The 19,881-nt window shown below is 49.3% G+C and overlaps 1 protein-coding gene and 1 long non-coding RNA gene across 2 annotated transcripts in view; one reads left to right on the forward strand and one right to left on the reverse strand.

Moving 5' to 3' along the window:
• Positions 1-17,729, forward strand: LOC122211775. The gene is made up of 3 exons (XR_006198827.1): positions 1-146; positions 3,792-3,901; positions 16,720-17,729. It is a non-coding gene; the product is annotated as an uncharacterized LOC122211775 (long non-coding RNA).
• Positions 11,617-19,881, reverse strand: part of LRRC52 (leucine rich repeat containing 52) — a 19,093-nt gene continuing 10,828 nt past the window's right edge. Inside the window, exon 2 of the mRNA XM_042925190.1 lies at positions 11,617-12,074. Coding sequence (XP_042781124.1) covers positions 11,749-12,074 — 326 coding nt within the window. The 3' untranslated portion in view covers positions 11,617-11,748. The remainder of the gene's footprint in view (positions 12,075-19,881) is intronic.

A 19,881-nucleotide genomic window follows, 5' to 3' on the forward strand; every position in this document is an offset into this window, starting at 1 on the left:
ACATGCTGTTCTCATGGTGAAGGACAGAAACTCCAGAGAGCCAGAGCCAATCTGTAAAGCATATTTAAAGTTTCTGCTTGGACATCGTGTGTATCACATCTGCCCACATCCATTGTCATACGGCCAAGGCCAAAGTCAATTGATGGGTAAGTATAATCTGCCTAAAGGGAAGCATGGCGTGGGCTTTCTAAATAAATAAACAATCTTCCTTAAGAAGTGAGAATTTTGACAATTCTTGGGGTAATTCTTGGTAATCTGAGGAATAATCATTACATACATGGAATAGCCCGGCTTCTTTATTTTTAATCTTTCCCTTTGGCTGTGGCAGTTTGTTTGCTTGCTTTTTCAGGTTTTCTTTGTAAAAGCAGAGCCAACGAAAAACAATTTGTCAGAGTCTGAGAAAAAACTTTTGTGTTTTTCTTCCTGCGTCTCATTCTTCTCAGTCACTTGCTGTTCATCCCTTTTTACTCATCTAAACGTGGGCTTGCTTCGGCCTCTCTTCTCCTTGGACACTCTTTTCTCCAGGTAATCTCATACGAAACTCTGGCTTCAGCAGACTTCTCACCGAGGCATCCTGTGTCAACATTTGCAACTCAGATGCCACGGAACTGTCCACTCATATCGCCAGCCTGGCGTCTCTCCTGTGATGCCGTATGAATCTCAATGTAATAAAACCCAGCTGCGGTGACTCTAAGCGTACCTTCTAGGACCGGACCGTCCAGCCAGTTGTGGACATCGAGCCCTGGAATTCATCTTGCTACCTCCCTCTCCCTCGCTCTCTTATCCAGTCCTTTGCCAATCCCCTGTCTTTACCTCCTAAGGGCCTCTCTGATCATCTACTTCTCTCCATCCCCACTGCCACCAGGAATCCACGATCCTTCTTCATCCGGACTCTTGCAGTATCCCCCAGTTGTCTCCCTGTATCCTTGCTTTCCGCTTCTAATTTGATTTCTTCACGACAGCCATAGCCAGAGTCATTTTTTAAAGGATTTACATTTGGGGTGCCTGGGTGGCTCAGTCAATTAAGCGCCGGACTTCGGCTCAGCTCATGATCTTGCAGTTCGTGGGTTCGGGCCCCACGTCGGGATCCGTGCTGACGGCTAGGAACCTGGAGCCTGCTTCGGAGTCTGTGTCTCCCTCTCTCCCTGCCCCTCCCCTGCTCATGCTTTGTCTCTCTCTGTCTCAGAAATAAATAAACATTTAAAAAAAATTCAAAGATTCACATTTGGTCATATCTGCCTTGGGCTTACAGCCCTTCAGTGACTTCCTGTCTTTCCATAGCCCTCAAGGTCCTGCATGATCTGGCTTTTTTTCTGTCTCTCGCACTTTGTTTTGCAGCACTCTTGTCTATACTGTAGCTATGGTGTTCTTCCCTTTTGAATCCTTCCATGTGTCACGCCCTCACCTCTCTTGGGGACTTTGCACATGCTTCCCTCTGTTTGAAATGTTTTTACCCTGACCTCCATCCTTGAAATCCCAGCTCAGGAGTCTCTTCCTTGCTGAAGCACTCCCTAGCATCTCCAGGCTGAGAGGTTTGTTTTCTCTTCTATGACCACAGTTTATGCGAATTGAATGCATCTTGTGTTCTTGTTTGCTTACGCGAATCTCTGCCTGGGTTTCAAGGTCTGAGGGCCGAGTTCTGTCTCATTCTCCAGACACTGTTTTGTTTGTTTGTTTCTCTTTTGAGCTTAAATAAAACTACGCACAAGCCATCTGTAAGGTTTAGAGAAATCAAAATTCGCTGCTCGTAGAGCTCTTTTGTACTAAAACTCATAATCACAAACATCAAAATTGGGAGGTGGCAGGGATACCTCTGGTCCATGGCCTTTATTTTTATTAATGACAAAACTGAAGCCTGGAGAGAGCAAATGACTTGTTTAAGGTCATGCAGCTGGTAGGTGTCAGGTAACATTAGATTGTCTGAGTACCATCTGAAAGGGAAGGTTTCCATAAGGGGTCGGGTGGGGGTGATGGGGGGGTTGGGATGAAGGTGGAGGGGAGGGGCGGTGGCTAAGATGGCTTATCTTTCCCCAAAGGTACCATTTTTCAAAGGCTTATTTTGGGCCAGGGGTTGTATTAGCTCCTCATAGAAATAATCTCTAAATTTTAGGACCACACACGAGTTTAATCCCCATTTTAACTTGAGGGAAAATGAGAGTGACAGAGATTACAATGTGTTCAAGGTCCACGCAGCTCATGAGGAAATATCTCAATGCCTCGATAACAGTGATCCTTAACGCTGATTTCTTTTTACGTGTTGTTTGTTGGGTGGGGATGAGGGCTTGAGACGAGATCAGCCTAAACGGATTTTCACTGACAACTGGTAATCCCAAAGAGGCTTCCTAGTAGGAGACTTGCAAGGTTTCAGGGCTTCAGTGTAAAGCCGTAATCACATGGCCTTCAGGGAGAGGTTTATAGAGCTCCCACCAAGTGTACCCACGTGTACGGGCCAAGTTCAGTGAGGTGAAGAACTGTAAGCCATGAACTGCTTCTGAGGGAGACCAGATCAAAGGATCAGGCCTGTTCTTATCCGCCTTGCTGACTGGGAACGCGCCTATGGTCACTTCAGTGAGTGGGCATCCAAGTAGACCCCAAGTCATACACCAGACTGTATTGTTCTTTTTTTTAAAAAAATGTTTTATTTATTTTTGAGAGAGAAAGCAGGTGAGCAGGAGAAGGGGCAGAGAGAGAGAGGGACACAGGATCCAAAGCAGGCTTTGCGCTGATAGCAGTGAGCCCTGATTTGGGGCTTGAACTCATGAGCCATGAGATCATGACCTGAGCTGAAGTTGGACGCTCAACCAACCGAACCACCCAGATGCCCCCAGACTGTGTTTTTTTTTTAACTAAAATTTTTTTTTAATGTTTATTTTTGACAGAGAGAGAGAGAGAGGGAGAGAGAGACAGAGCATGAGTGGGGGAGGGGCAGAGAGACAGGGAGGCACAGAATTTGAAGTGGGTTCCAGGCTCTGAGCTGTCAGCACAGAGCCCGACGCGGGGCTCGAACTCACAGACCGTGAGATCATGACCTGAGCTGGAGTCAGACGCTTAACCGACTGAGCCACGCAGGTGCCCACCCCCCCGCAAAATGTTTTTAATGTTCATTTATTTTTGAGAGAGACAGAGCACGCGTTAGTGAGGATGAAGGGGGGAGGGGCAGAGAGAGAGGGAGACAAAGAATCCAAAGTAGGTTCCAGGTTCTGAGCTGTCAGTACAGAGACTGACGCAGGGCTCGAACCCAAGAACCATGAGATCAAGACCTGAGCTGAAGTCAGGCGCTCAACCGACTGAGCCATGCAGGTGCCCCCAGACTGTATTGTTCTTAAGTATTAATCTCTTGGCCTAAATAATTGGTCTGCTTAAGAAACCAGTTAGCTGCATCCTTTCCTAATCTGATCCTTGTCAATCACCCAGCACTGCCTTCAGATCGCCCCAGATTCCCACTGGGTCCTCCCTCAATCCCCTCCCCCCTCCCCCCCAGCAATATCCGAACTTCTTGCCGGAGTGGATTGCCAGTGTGCTGTCTTCACCCGTCTGGCGGCTTGCAAAGAGCAGATAATCCGTTTAAATCCTTCATTCTTAATAGTAATAGATGATCTGTTTGGCCTTATTTTCTAACATTAGCTTTCAGACTGCCTGTATCAAATCCACTGCCTGTATCAGACTGCCTGTATCAAAGGTTTTGAATGTGAATCCTAGAGACAAAGAGCGGTTAGCAACAGGAAAGAGCTGATGGCAGAATCGTGCAAAATCAAATCTGGAAGAATTAATTTTGTCGATTTCCCTAACAGGGCCGTCCTCTTTGTACCGAGCGGCAGATGATATTGGCAGTGAAAACACAAAACACAGAGTCAAGAAGAACCGGTCGCTGCACATGTCGGTCCTGCCGGGCACTAACAAGGTGACATGGGACGACTGCTAACCTTTTTAAACCTTCGTTTTCGTATTCATACAATGGGACAGTAAGATCTTTCAAGGCTGCAGAAGGGCTTTGTGAGTTGGAACTCGCTCTACAGTCTGAGGTACCATTCTGGGTGGAGCCCAGTCCCCTCCTCCTCGGGCAGAGCTTTTGTTTGGGGAAACTGAGGAGCCGGGGGTGGGGGGGGGGGTGGGGTTGTGTGCACTGTTGCCCACGAGGTATCCTCAGCTCTGTCGTGACCTTAAAGTCTCAGAGACGGCAGCTGTGTAGATGGAGCAGAGGGCCCTTCCCCACAGCCAGGGCTTGGTTTATTCAGGCAAAGATCTGGCAGGAAGGGGAACTCTCAACAGATGTGCTGATGGGCAGAGGGGAGGGTGAGTGGACAGTGATGCCACCTCCCTGTGTTAATCTCAATTACACAAGCCTAAATTACCCATACTCCTCACTAAATGGCACCTTCTCATCGTCTTTCCATGCTAAGCCCTTCCCTTTTTAAACTTAATACCCTTGGGGCGCCTGGGTGGCTCAGTCGGTTAAGTGTCCAATTTGGGTTCAGGTCACGATCTCATAGTTTGTGAGTTTGAGCCCCGTGTCGGGTTCTGTGCTAACAGCTCGGAGCCTGGAACCTGCTTCAGATTCTGTGTCTCCCTCTCTCTCTGCCCCTCCCCTGCTCATGCTCTGTCTCTCTCTCTCTCTGTCTCTCTCTCAAAAACAAACATTAAAAAAAATAAATTTAATATCCTTTAACCCTCATTCGCACTCACCATTCATTGAATGATATTCATTGAATGTGTTTATTTATTTATTTTGTTTTTAAATGTTATTTATTCTGAGAGAGAGTGCAAGTTGGGCAGAGGCAGAGAGAGAGAGGGAGAGAGAGAATCTCAAGCAGGGGTGCGGGGCTCAAATAATGCCCCATGAGATCACGACATGAGCCAAAATCAAGAATTGGATGCTTAACCGACTGAGCCACCCAGGAGCCCCAATGAATGTGTTTTAAATTGCATTTGACGTGTGTGTGAGTGCTATGGTGTTGTAATCATTCAATTAGTCAACAAAATGTATTAAGTGCCTCTTTTATGGTAGGCTCTGTTCTAGGCCTTGGGGGACATCAGTGAACAAAACAGGCAAAACTCTCACTCACATAGTAAAAGGTGGGAGTGGGGAGATAGTACTTACTACCTTTCACTTATTACATTTGATTGTTGTCTGAGGTAGAAATAGAGCTGAGTAAGGGGGACCAAGGGTGTGTGTGTGTGTGTGTGTGTGTGTGTGTGTGTGTGTGTGAGTGTGCGTGCGTGTAGAGGATTTTGAATGCTTATGATTCTAGATGGAGGGAGTAGCCAGTGCAAAGGTCCTGTAGCAGCATCACTACCCTGCATGTGTTGACTACAGCAGGGTGGCTGGTGAGGCTGGGCCAGAGTGAGCACTGGGGACAAGGGTGCTGTCAGGGAGGTAGAGGGAGTGTGGGGGGAGGGGGAGGAAGATCATCTAGGGCCTTGTGGGACATTGTAAGGACTTGTGTGCTCTCAGGGTTATAGAGTATTGTTAGGGTCCCCCCCCCCACTTATTTTTCCACTCAGCATTGTTTTCAAGATCCAGCCGTGTTGCCAAACGGACAGCTAGCCAGTTGCTTGTGCCATTCTGTAGCACTACATAAATTTTACCTGCTCACTCATCCAGCCTCCTGCACTTGACGTCCTCATGTGGGTTCCATCACGGGCCTGTGTGATCGTTTCTGTGGGCGACACACAGGGGCCTGGGGAGACTTGCTAGGTCACAGGGAGGCATACGCCTAATTTGGCTTAAGTAGTTCCAGATTGCTCTCCAGGCTGTCTCTACCCGACTGTGCTCCTTCAGTGGCGCTCCAGGGTCCCTGTAGCCCCACATCCCTGCCAAACGAGACGTGATTCAGCTTTCCATTTTTTGCCAATCTAATAAGTATGAAGTCCGTTGTTCTAATTTGCATTTTTCTGATTATTAACGAGCATGAACACCTACCTGTTTATATGCTTGTTAGTTTTTTGAGTTTCTTCTTTTATAAGTTGCCTGTTCATATTCTTGGCCAATTTTTCTATTGGGGTTCTTATTTTTTGTTTTTTGTTTTTTTTTCAGGAGTTTTCTTAGATTCTGAATATCATCCATAGTTGTTTTCAGGAGGGTAGATTTGAGGTGGCCTTTGAGGTAATCTAGTCTAACCACCCCATTTTACGCTTGAGGAAACTGAGACCCAAGCAATGAAACGACTTGTTAAAACACACACATAGTGGAAAAGCTGAGACTGGAAGTCAGTACTTTTCACGCTGTATCGTATGGAGTGGAGGTCCTTTTACGAGGCAGCGATGGCGGGAGGTGGTGGGCAGGAAGTGTGGGGTGTTGCTGGCTCCCTATCATCGACACTTCTTTAGGCAGTGGGGCCATGTGCCCTGACTGCTGGCAGAAGCCAGTTCTGGATCCAAGAGGCCCTCGGTCTGATGACTGTTTCCTCCTTTCCATTCAAACTGTTACTATTTTATTTCAGGATGTTATCTCTTCCCGCTCGACTAGTGTTTCTCAAATTTTAGTGGTGTGCAGGATTCACCCAGAAAACATACTATAATGCAGATTCCCCCTCCTGAAGATGGAAGCACTGCGTGGTATTTAGGACCCTGATGCAGGTGGCCCACAGACCTCATTTTGTGAGTACCCTGCCCCAAACAGTGCCATTAGCCACCTAATTGTTCTTCTGTCTCCATCCCAGAGCACTGCATCTGCCTTCTGGGCCGCCAAACAGAGCTACTGTCATTCCAGAACATCTCTCTCTCTCTGTCTGCCAGGCTTTCACCTTTAACACCCACCTGAAGTGCTCCTTCCTTTCGGAAATTCTGTGATTCTCAGGAGCCAGGTCAAACATGGTCTTCCTTAGAAAGCCCTCTCTGATTTTTCTGAGAATCGAGTTCAGGGTCACAGTATGAATGATGACATATGGCAGGAAGTAGGAAGAGCCCCCTCCCCGGCATGTTGCCCTTTGAAATCCTGGTGGATAGGGGCACTTGGGTGGCTCAGTCGATTAAGTGTCTGACTTCGGCTCAGGTCATGATCTCATGGTTCGTTGGGCTCTGTGCTGACAGCTCAGAACCTGGACCCTGCTTCGGCTTCTGTCTCCCTGTCTTTCTGCGCCTTCCCTGTTGGTGCTCTGTCTCTTTCTGTCTCTCAAAAATAAATAAATGTTAAAAAATTTTTTAAAAATTTTGAAATCCTGGTGGACACCCCTCTGTGCAAAGTGGTGAAGGACACCTCTTGAAGGTAGCAACACCCGGCAGCAGCCAGTCTTTTTTTTTTTTTTTTTTTAATTTTTAATGTTTATTTTTGAGAGAGAGACAGAGAGAGAGAGGGAGGGAGGGAGAGAGAGAGAGATGGGGAGAGAATGAGTGGGGGAGGGGCAGAGAGAGGGAGACACAGAATCCGAAGCAGGCTCCAGGCTCTGAGCTGTTAGCACAGAGCCGGACACGGGGCTCAAACCCACAGACCATGAGATCATGACCTGAGCCGAAGTCGGCCGCTTAACCGACTGAGCCACCCAGGCGCCCCAGTCTTTTCTTTTTTTTAAAGAAACACTCATTTTTTGTAATCAAATATATATGTACATAGTTTATTTAAAGAGTTGTAGTTCTACAGAATTTGTTATGGAAAATGGCAGTCTTCCATCATTTCCTTGTGTTGTTTTTTTTTTTACTCGCTAGAGGCAGACGCATGAAACGCTTTTGGCTGATTTTTTTCGTTTGTGTTTTTGATATCACCAAAGAATATGGTTATATTGATCCTGTATTTGATTTTTTCAGTTTTAGGCACTGCCTATTGACTTCCCTTTGCCGAGAATCAGGCTTTACCCTCCCATCCTGCCCCTGTGGCTCCACACGTGCCCCTCCCCACCCCCCAGGTTCTATCTTTGCCCGTTTTTTACGGACTCGTTCTCCCTGCCTCAGTGCCCGGGGCTCTTCCGGCCACGGCCACCAGCTGTCCAGGTCAGAAATTTGGGCCCCTCCTTAACTCCCTTTTCTCTTAATCCTCTACCCATTTTTCCGCCACCTCCCACTCCTGGAATTCTGTCAACTCTACCTCTGACAAAGCTCTTAAACCCATCCAGTTCTGTGTATATTGCCACAGTCCCTGCTCTGTCACCCTCCCAGCTTGCTCAGGATACGGCAGGTGTCCTAGTCCCCTTGCTTCCTGTCATCCCTCCCTCTTCTGTCTTCTTGACCTTACAGCCAGAGCGAGCTTCCCCAAAATGCCAACTGGACCATGCGATTCTCGTGCTTAAGACTTTGAGCGCACGGGGGAAGTTTCGAATTCCTTATCGTGGTGGGGTGGACACAGTACTTTGTTTCCCGTGGCATCGCGTCTTGCTGGCACACAGACCACCTTTGCTTGCCGTGAAGGTGGGGGTCGCGTGAAATGTGAGGGGAAGCAACGCGTCCTTTCCAGGCCCAGGGAGTTAAGAGCAACACGCTTAGGATGCCTCTTCTCTCTTCTGCAAGGGGCCTCCCAGGCCCATGTTCCAGAAGCTGTAGTTACAGAGTTGGGGGGGGGGGGCTGCCCTCCCCCCATCGGACTTTACACGAGTGAGAAATAAGTCTTGGTTACACTGAAGCCCACGGAGCTTTGGGGTTGTGTGTGGCTGCGGCATAGCCTGTCGTAACCTGGAGCGACACCAGGAATGAAGAAGGCCCTCTGGGGCCTGGCCTTGCTTCTCCCCGATATTATTTCTCTTCTCCTTGCCGTGGGCTCTGTTTTCCAGCTTTGACAGGCCAGGCTCTCTCCTGCTTCCAGGCTTCACATGTGCAGTTCTTGTCGCTAAGAATGTCTTCTCGTTACTCACCCCCTCTTCGCCGTGTGGTCTGGCCAATCCCAACTCAGCCTTCGAGCCTCGGCTCGTGCGTCTCCTCTTACGGGGACCTTGCAGGATTCCGCACCACCCGCTGGGTGAGGTGCCCTTCCTCTGTGTCCCTTAGCACCCCCCGTCCACCCTTCACTTTCCACTCCGTCCTGAGGTGGCCTGATTACTTGTGTCTCTGCCAAACCAGACTGGACGCTCCCTGAGCGTCTTAACCCTGCCTGTTCTTTGTGGTTTCTTAGGGCCGGTCAGGGTAGGTGCTCAGTCCATTTTGTTGTGGGACCATCCAGGGGATCTTAGAGGTTATCGTGAAAAACTGCAATTCAGATTTCTTTTGCCAAGATCTTCTTGGTAATTGATATTCCTGGGGCGCCTGGGTGGCTCAGTCGGCTGAGCGTCCGACTTCGGCTCAGGTCATCGTCTCATGGTTTGTGAGTTTGAGCCCCGCTTTGGGCTCTGCGCTGACAGCTCGGAGCCTGGAGCCTGCTTTGGGTTCTGTGTCTCCCTCTCTCTGAACCTCCCCTGCTTGCGCTCTGTCTCTCTCTCTCAAAAATAGATAAACATTAAAAAAAAAAAAAATCCTGAGAGACAGTACTTGTTGCTCATTGGGAGAAAGAGTTTGCAGTCAGACACAGCTGGTCTCATTTTGGTCTTTCTAGCTGGGTGATGTCGAGCAAGTTACTTAACCTCTGAAGCCCCAATGTCGTTATCTACGGGGGATAATAATAGTAACCATCTCACAGGGTCATTGTGATAGGGTTAGTGTCACAACGAAATGAGCTGGTCTATAGAAGCACTTAGAAGAACCCTTGCCCCATACATGTTAGATATTTTGTGAAGAATGTCCCAAGTACAAATGTGGGATTAGACCCTGGAACAGAAACACGGGAACAACCAGGGGCATCCGAATGAAGTCTGAAGTTAAATTCCAGCTTTGGGATTTCTTATTTTGACAGATAAGCCACGGTCGTGGGGGTAACTTTATGGGGAATAACTTTAGGGGAAACCCGGTGAGGGGGTATGTGGAAACTCTGTGTTCTACCTTTGTAACTTTTCTTTTTTTTTTTTTTATCCTTTAATACTGTTTTTATTTTTATTTATTTATTTATTTTTATATTTATTTATTTTTTATTATAAAATTTATTGTCAAATTGGTTTCCATACAACCCCCAGTGCTCATCCCAACAGGTGCCCTCCTCAATGCCCATCACCCACTTTCCCCTCCCTCCCACCCCCCCATAAACCCTCAGTTTGTTCTCAGTTTTTAGGAGTCTCTTATGTTTTGGCTCCCTCCCTCTCTAACCATTTTTTTTTCTTCCCCTCCCCCATGGTCTTCTGTTAAGTTTCTCAGGATCCACATAGGAGTGAAAACATGGAATCTGTCCTTCTCTGTATGTAACTTTTCTATAAGCCTCAAATTCTCCCAGGATGTTGCATTATTATTTATATATTCACATTATTCTTATAATATCCCTTTATGATGTGGGCACTATAACGATGGCCATTTACAGATGAAGAAACTGAGGCAGAGAGAAGTAAAATAGTTTGCCCATGGTCACCTCTCACAATCTGCATAACAGAGTAGGAATGATCGGTGGGTTGTGATTTCAATAGGATGTGATAATGAACTCTTATGGAACCCCTCCTTTTGTGTAAGGCACCTCCCTATGCACTGTGTCAACAGAGAATACCAGGAGGTCTCGGTCCTAAAGCTCATTATAAGCAAGAAGCCTACGGTGACACGGGGGTAAGGGCAGAATCAGGGGACAGGAACCTAGCCCCCAATTCAGGAGCTCCTACTCTTAACCATTACACTGGACAAATCTGGGGGAAATCATGTGGGATTCACAGAGGAAGTGCAGAGGTAAGGAAGATCTGGTTGGGGGTTTAGGGACAGCTGGCCTCATGGGTAGGGCCTTTGATCAGAGTCTTGAATGGGTCTTGGGGTTGAGCCACGCCTGTCAGCTGCTCCCTTTCCCTCCCTCCGGCCAGTCCTGAGAGGCGGATCGTACTTGTATACACTTGGCTCTTCTGTTTAGCGCTTCATGAAAGACGGGAGCTCACAGTACGCAGGGCACAGGCTTCGGGGTCAAGTGGCCTGGGAATCAGAATTCCTTTGGCTTCTCGTCAACCGTTTGATCCTGAGCTGGTTCCTTAGCCTCTCCGAGCTTCAGGAAAACGAGGGTAACAGCGACCACCTGACCTGGGGTCGTGAGGGCTGACCTGGGGAGAAAATGCATGCAATGCTGGGGGTGAGACTGGGTGCCGGGGAGGGGCTCGGTAAGTGGTGGTCGCCTCTGGGTTTCACTCCTTTGTTTCATACAAGGCTTACGTGGTGAGTCCTTGGCTGCATTGCCAAACATTTCTTGGGGAGGCAACCTCATGGAAAGGAAAGTGCATGGAGTTTGGGGGGCTGTGCTCCTGACCTGTTGGGTGGCCTCAGTCGCTTGTTTAACCTTTCTAGGCCTCAACTTTTCACTGTCAACTAGTATCCGTACCATGGGATGGTGGTGGCAGTCTTGAGACGGGGTGTGAAGTTGGCCCGTGGGCGTGTTCCACTGATGTCAGCTCTGATCACTGGGTCTTGCGTTTTTCTCCATTTCATTCATATTAGTCTTGACTTGCCCCAAACTGTTTGCTCTTTGGGAACTGGTCTTCAGTCTTGTGTTTTTCATATCCCTCCCGCCAGCCAAGGCATAGTAGTTGCTCATTAAACAAGTCGGCCTGCATTGAAGAGGGTGCAGCAGCCTTGTTCTATACCATCCTGCGGAGCTCACGGAGGTGCCCCTGGGCTGGTGGAGCAGGAAGGGACCAATTTGTGAAATGGCCACCAAACATTTTATTTGCTTTACTAATAGGCGTCAGTGTCTCAGACAGCTGTGAGGGAGTGGGAGGGGAGGGCGGAGAGAAGGCGGGGAGCCTTGGGAAAGGCACGTCCGATAGCCGTCTCGGGCCGCTAAATCAGCTGAGGGAACCCGTCCTGGGCCGAGTCGACCCTGCTTCTGAAGATCCGCCCGCTGACGTTCCCCCGCTGGCCGTGTTCGTCCTCGGTCTCGTCTTCGCTCGACTTGCGCCGGGCGTTCTGGTAGAGCACGGCACACATGCCTGTGAGCCAGGCGGCCACCGTGCCCGCCGAGAAGATGCAGAAGCCGATGAGCAGCAGGAAGAGGTAGTCCTGGCGGTCCAGCTGCGTGATGCACATGTAGCGGAGCGGGTTCCCCACCTGCGTGATGGGCCACCCCGCCAGCTCCGTGGGCTCCGTGCACGTGGCATTTTGATCATCTACGAGGAAGAACACAGCAGGACAGAGCTGAAACCGCAGAACCTCCAGGGTCCTGAGTCCAAAGGGGACCCGGAGAGGCCTCGCGGACCCGGGCTACTCAAAGCGTGGTCTGCGGGCCAGCAGCACGGGCTGGACCTCGTTAGAAACGCAGGACCTCAGGCACCACAACAAACCTCCCGAGGCAGGATGCGGGTGTGAACGAGACCCCCAGGTGGTATGTGGGCACAGCAAGGTTTGACAAGTACTGCACCAGCCCTGCTTCTTGTCCCCACCCCCCGCTTCCGGGTCCACTGTATTCAGTGGCCTCCTGGGAATGCGCTTGGCTCCTTCAGGATGCTCAAGGGACGAGAAACCACAACCGGGGCTGAAGGATCCCCCTGGAGTGTTGACCCCCACCGACATCCGTCACCTCCCTCCCGCCTCCCACCTTTCCAGCCACCTTGTCCCTTTTCCCCGGGCCTGACTGAGTCCCGCCGGGGACCACTGAGGCAGGCATCACACCCGGCTCAACTCTCCGGAGGGACAAGATTCCCCAGAAATGCCTCCTGTGTGTCCTCTGCGCAAGACGTCGGGGTGCGGGGAGCTCAGGGGAGAGGATAGCCAGGAGGAGGAGAGGCTCTGCTTCTCCATGGTGAGGTCGACATCACTGGCTCATCACGTGATCCACATGAGTCTTCGGTCCTTTTTAGCAGCCGACTCAGCTACCTGGCTACTTCTCTGAGCCCCTCCCCGTGTCAAGCGTCGTGGACTTGAGTATATGACAGAAAGCAAACTGGGCCCTGGATCCAGACAGACCAGACCAGAGTTCAGACCCAGACTGTCACTTACTAAGTTTGTGAACTTTGGCAGGATGTCCATTTCCCTCTCTGAGTCCCATTTCCTCACCTTACACGGGCTGGGCCATGAATGCTACCTGCTCTCAGGGTAGTCGAGAGGATTTCATTGCCGCAGGAGGGAAGGCAGGCCTGGTGCTCAGTAGTTGCACAGAAAACTCAGAGCTCTGCCCTCAGCCCTGCATTTTCCCATTTCCACATGCTCCTCCGTGCCGAGGCAGAGGGGTGTGTGCGTGTGTGTGTGTGTGTGTGTGCGTGCGTGCGCCAGGGGACTATATCCAGCAGGCATCACATAAATGCCCTCCAATGCAGGGTGAGACCAGGGCTTGAGATAATCATGCCCCCAATTATAACAGCAGCTACTATGTGCCAAGCTCAGACTACATGCTAAGTGGTATACAAAGGTCTTGTTTAATTCTTACAGCAGCTTTGACACACACAGTGCTATCATTCTTGTTTCGCACATAAGGAAACCGAGACTCAGAGACGTTTCTAGATAACCTGAAGGATCCAGGCAGGAGACAAGACACAGAAAACACAGACCGAGCTCTCTAAGCTCATTTGTAGACGTGGGAGACACAAGCCTGCTCGTGTGGAGAGATGCTTCTCCTAAACTTTAGGGCAGAAGCTCCCGGATGGGTGAAGGCATTCCGATCCTTGGGTGACCAAGGAAGTTAGGGAAATCGGGTTTGGACTGGAGCTATAGCAGCAGAGGAATTAGAGAAAGGGGTTACAGAAGTGAGCCAAGTGGCAAGGAGGCTGTTGGGCCTGGCTGGCCGGAAAGAGCTGACCAGCCTGGGCGCCCTCAAAGTCCGCCGCGGGCTGAACACCCATCCCCTGCGCCTTGCTTCTGCCCCAGTACGCCTGCAGTGAGAGTTGTTTGTTACTTTCAGGAAGATGGCCTGAAAGCTGTGATGTGGTCGAGGACTGGCTCTTGGTGGAGCCTGTAGACACAGGAAGGGAAGCCACCGGCTGTCACCTCCGCTATGTGCAAAGATTACAGAGGGAAGGAGAGGAAGAGACCCTTTGGGTGACCCTGCCCTGCCGGGGGGAGAGCTCTCAGGAGAGGAAAATGGGCTGGGGCCCTGGGATCCATGACAACTGCTGTCAAGGGGCAGGACCACAATCATGCCCGGAGGCCTCTGTCCAGTCAGCCTGGCTTAGCGATTTGCCCAGGAGGGCCCAGAGTGGGGGCGGTGGGCAGCCGGGGGCTTCTGGCCAGGCTTCGGGAATTCTATCAAGAGAGGGCTTGGGGCATCTCTCCAAACTGCCAGAGACCCGACATGGGACTATACAGAGAAAGATGTATTGGAGGAAGGAAAATGTGAGATTCTGTGGGTCCGGGTGTGTCTGGGGAGGGGAGGTTATCTCATTCTATTTTAAGAAGATTCAGCTTTCAAATTGGGGCTTGGGTGGCAGAGAGGAGACTAAACACGAAACACCGTTTCCCCATCTTGGAGCGTTACCTTGAAAGGGGCAATTAGCAGTGATTTTAAGGCTTTGTTAGGTTGCTCTTAAGTGCGGGATGTGGGTGGCTCTGCGGGGAGGGAGGTCTGGGTTTTTCTGCTGCTGTATTTTCTCCCCCTCCCCGCTCCCCAGTCACTGCCAAGGTGGGAGCCTTCCTACCTCCCAGCAGGTCCCCCTAAATCCACTTTCCCCCATTTTCCCCATTTCCCAGCTCTGGACCGTGTCACACACAACTGCCAGACTTCCCTTCCTCAAGCACAGCTCTGTCGTGGCACACTGGCTCGAACCCTCCTCTAACTCCCCCGTGGGCCTGGGAATAACATCCAGACCACCTGGCCTGGCGTTCAGAGCCCTCAGCATCTGCCCCCTTCTACCTCGCCCTCCTTTAGCACTCCAGTGCCCCTCCCTTTGCTCCAGTCAAATTAAACTATTAATTCCTTGATTACATCTTACCCCTGTTGTAGTGAGCTTTGTTCCACCACTCTTTCTGTATCAAATGCCTCCTCCTGCAATTTTTGCATGATCAAGTCCTTCCTATCCTTCAAAGTCTGGTGTGAATGCATCTGCTCTCAGGGTGCTCCCACAGCCCCCTAGTCCTCATAGCTCAGACTACATGTGATTGTCCCCCTTCCTGAACCATCCATAGCGTTCTCACTGTGCCTATTGCGTTGCCTCTTGCCGGGGGGTCGTGGTGGGGTACTTGCCAGAGGGGGAGTGTATCTTTTCTCCCCCACCAGGCAGACAAAATTCTTGAAGGCATAATCCATATCTTCTCATTCTTGTTCTTGTTAAGAAGACATTATCATTTATTGAAAGAAACACTTATTTTGGGGGGATTTTCTAGTTTGTATTTTTATTGTTGAATCCTACTTGAATTCTGTGGGCAGAGACATACTCTGTATGATTTCAGTCCTTTGAAATTTATTGAGAATTTGCTCGATAAAGCCAATTTTAGTAAATTTTGCACGTGCCCCCCAAAAGATGTGTATTCTGTCTTTGCTGAGTACGTCGTTCTGTGAATACCAACTAGGACGTGTTTTGTACAGGTCTTCTGTATCTGTTTTGGCTTGTCATTTATATCTTTACTGGCTTTTTATCGATAAAAACGATTGTCTCTTGGTTACTATGAGTTTATTCATTGTCTATTAGTTACCGCAAGAAGGATGTTAAAGTCATCGGTTTTGGCTGGGTATTTACCTACTTCTTCATATCGTTCTGTCATGATTTGCTTTACATATATTGAAGATATGTTATTGGATGTGTAGAAACTTCTGTTACCTCTTTCTGGTAAACTTACCCTTGCCTCACTGAACATTATCTCTCCTTATCTCTAGCAGGGCTTCTTGCCTTAAAGTCTACTGTCTTTGACATTAGTATGGCTCTATTGAATTTCTTTTGGTTAGTGTTTGCATTGTTTATCTTTTTCCATCCATTTACTTTTATCTACATTCCTATGTTTAAGATACATCTTTGTAAGCAGCATATAACTGAGTTTTGTTTTCTATGCAATCTAGCAAACTTTGTATTGTAATTATTCCGTTAACATTTAATGTTGGACTGATATATTTGTTTTCAATTTGTCCCACATACTTTATCTCTTTCTCTCTACCTTGTTGCTTTTTATTTTATTACTTCGTGTCCTTTTTGCTAGCTTGATAGTCATACATTGTTTTTCTATTCTGGCCTAATGACATTAGAGATTATAGGCCCATCTACTGATCTTGGAGAGCCTGATATATGCTGGGCACCATAGAATGTGCTTTTCAAAGTTAAATTCTACTCTGACCACTCCACCAGGTAGTTTTAATCATTCCCGTGCTACAGAATGAATAAATTGTTTGTCAATTATTCCCTCTCTGGCTTTCTTGATTTCCTTTCCTCTGACAAAGAGCTACCAAGTACTGTTGTATATGCTGTGCACTGCACAATTCTGGGGCCTTCATTCATATTGGAAACAGGTTACTAGACCCCACGTCATCCTTCTGTCAGCCCCACTCCATGGGCGCAGGGCATTTGTTCCAGTTAGAGCACCCAGGTACGATTACAGGCGTCATTGATGTTTAAACTCTTCCTGCAAATAGTTCCTAAGGAAACGTAAACTCCCCCCTTGTTTATCGCCACACATAGCGTGTTACTCACAGGCAGAAAACCCGTCTGCCAGAATCACGTGTCTGGAGGAGCAAGAGCTTCTGTGGCTCAGAACCACACCTGTTGGCGCAGGAGCCCAGGAAGCCTCTGTCTCAGAAAACTGGTTTGAACCCAGTGGTTGTAAGGCAGACTGTTCCTTTCTTGGCCTGCAGGGACCACAGTTCTGACCACAGTTCTGCACTGTGTTCTGCTGCAGGTTCCCAGGCCTGAGTCTCCAGAGGAGCCAAGTGCAGGCTCGGAGCGCCCCCCGCCCCCACCCCCGACCCCGTGCTGGTGTGCGTGTTCCGGAACCATCTGGGCTGAGTGGAGCCTGCACGCGGTGGCAACGTACGATGAAGGATGGAATTTGGAGACTCCCTCCTCTACTAAACTGTATCTGCTCTCACCCTCAGGGTGCAGCACCGGTTTCTAACAGCTTTAGCATTTTTGTCCTAAGACTTCCACCTTAACCCCGAGAAAAGACCTGCTTCCCCCCATTTCTCCTTATTAGGCCCTAGCTTGCCCGATCATCACTAGATGTATAGTTGGCCTTATTTTTTTCTCCGGCTAATTATGCATTTGTCAAGGAAGTGGATTTACCTCCTACTCCTTCGTCTGCCTCCACCCGCCAGATTATGAGCTCCATGAAGACATGGGAGTTTTGTCTGTGTGGTTCACTGTTGTTCCCTCAACACCTAGAACCGCGCTTAACCCACGCTAGAGCTCAAAGCAGGATTGTGGAATGAACAAAATGCTATTTGTTATTAATACCCCTCGGGGCCAGGGTCATTGACATAATGCTCAGCCAGAAAAAAAGGGAGCCTGGGGAGAAAGAACACCATACGTGGGTCAGCTAATCCTTGCCACCTTGGATTACTCGACACTAGACGAATACAAATCCCTGCTTCCCTTTCGAGAATTTGGGGAGGATTCAGTGAGCCATGGGGCGTGAAGTCCTGGGGGAGTCAGGAACAGGTGGTCTCCGGGACCAAATGGAGGGGTAAGCCTTGAACTGGGAAGCGACACGCTTCTGTCCTCAGCGACTGCAGAGAAGGAAGTGAGGGCAAGTGCAGATGGAGACAAGTGAGGGTGCAGGTGTCGTGGGCGTGCCATCAAAAGGGGCTTCTCACTAGTCCCTCATTAGCGTTAGAGAACTGACGGCAGAGGCCCTCTTTGTTCACCTTTGGGTCCCTGGTACCTGCTCAATAAATGTCTGTTGGATGCGTACAGGAGAGAATGGTGGGCTCTTGGTCTGATCTCACACAACAGTCCTTAATCGCTCCTGTCTTTGGCCTCACTCTTTAGGACCAGTTCCCGACTGGAATTTGAAAGGACCGCTGTTACATTCTGCTGTACTATGGGTGCCCAGAGGAAATGACTCCCTAGAGGGGAGCCTAGATTGGATCACCTAGCAGCCCAACAACACCAGAGCCAGCCAGCCAGCCAGGCCCCCTTCTCAGACTCGCATGTGCGGTCCTTTGGGCATTGGCTTCACCTTTGTTCCCTAGAGCTCTTTTTTTCTCATCACCTAGCTGTCTTCTCTAGCCCGGGCTCGGCAAACTCCAACCCGTGGGCCAAATTCAACCTGCTGCCTAGTTTTGTAAGTACATTTTTATCGGAACACAGCCATGCCCATTCATTTACGTATTTTCTGTGACGGCTTTCAGGTAACAGATGGCAAAATCGAGTAGTTGCAGCAGAGGTCCACAGAGCCTAAGACATTTCCTGTTTGGCTGTTTATAGAAAGCAGTGCTGACTCCTGGTCTAAACCATCCCTGGCATTGTGAAACCTTAAAGATTTGGAGGATTTGGGCTTGGGCCCTACAGTTCTTATCTGATACATTTCCCCCCCCTTGGATAAAGAGTCCCTACTTTGGTAAAGGTTAAAAGTGATTCATAGACTCTTGGAACATTACAGAAAAGACCTTCAAGTCCAGGAATTTCAACTCGATTATTCCTGTGCTTTAGAGGTGCTCTAGGCTACAGGACTAGTCTTTTGCATAAGGGGTTGTGTATGGGCATGTTTTAGGGGTAGAAAGACCCCCTTGCCTCAAAATACCGTCTTGTGTACTTGTGAGTACATGGGATTCCGTCAGCAGGAGATGTAACCTTCCATTCTGCCGACAGAATAAGGCTTGAAGGGTATCGTCTTCTGAAAAAGAAGGTAACGACTTAACGCCCTACGCTGGGAGAAACCGGCCACCTTTCTGAGTAAGGTTTTGATGGGACAGGGGAGCCAGCTGCATGGCCGGGCTGGGGGGTGGTACCAGTTGGTTCTTGGAGGCTAAAGGCAAATTCTAGTTTCTTCTTAGTTTGCTCTAGAGCTGGGCCTGCTTAATAACTACCCATCTGCCCAGAAAAATCCAGGTAGCGGACGGCTATCCTCATGGAGAGAGGCAATTTAGAAAAGTTCAGAAGCAGAAGGGCATCACTGATCACCAGTCACCCAGGCAGAAACTTGGGACCCCTCCTTGCTTCCTCCCTCGCATCACGAGCCACATCTCAAACCATGAGCCATTCCTGTTAGTGTTCGAAACCCTTTCGTGATATCCTGTCACACTTAATTTTTTTTTTATGTTTATTTATTTTTGAGAGAGACAGAGACAGAATGCGAGTGGGTTGGGGCAGAGAGAGAGGGAGGCACAGAATCTGAAGCAGGCTGTAGGCTCCGAGCTGTCAGCACAGAGCCTGACGCGGGGCTCGAACTCACGAGCTGTGAGATCAGGACCTGAGCCGAAGTAGGACGCTCAACCGACTGAACCACCCAGGCGCCCCTGATATCCTGTCACACTTAGAACAAAATCAGAAGCCTGTCATTGGCCCAGCGGTCCTACCTGATCTGGCCTCTATTTTTCTGTCTCCTTCCTCCACCTGCCTCTACCATACTCACCTTCTAATACATTGAGCTCATTCCACCCCAAGGCCTCTGCATTTGCTCTCTTCCCTCTGTCTAGAAAGCCCCCCTCCACCACGTCTTATGTCCACAGCTTGTCTCCTTACTTCCTTCAATTCTCGGCTCAAATGTCACCTCACTAGTAACCACCCAGTGTAAAGTATCTGCCTTGTCCTCAATCCCAGGCACGCTTTCTCCCTTCCCTGCCTGCATTTGCTTCTGTAGCACTTACCATCACTTGGCATTAGGTCATATATTTATTTGCTTATTTACTCCCCTCCTGATAGAGTGGAAACTTCACGCGAGTGTGTCTGTTTCTGTTCAGAGCTGTGTGCCCAGTGCCTGGCCCAGGACCTGGCACCTAATAGGTGCCCAGAAACTAATAGCGGAATGAGTGCACTCAGGTGCCAGGCTGGGCTCCTTACCCCTGTGTGAATGTCAAATAGAGTCAACAAGGCCTGCACCTCACCTCGGCCACACGCTCTG

Source organism: Panthera leo, chromosome F3 (genome assembly GCF_018350215.1).
Source record: "Panthera leo isolate Ple1 chromosome F3, P.leo_Ple1_pat1.1, whole genome shotgun sequence".
In the NCBI taxonomy this organism is placed as follows: domain Eukaryota; kingdom Metazoa; phylum Chordata; class Mammalia; order Carnivora; family Felidae; genus Panthera; species Panthera leo.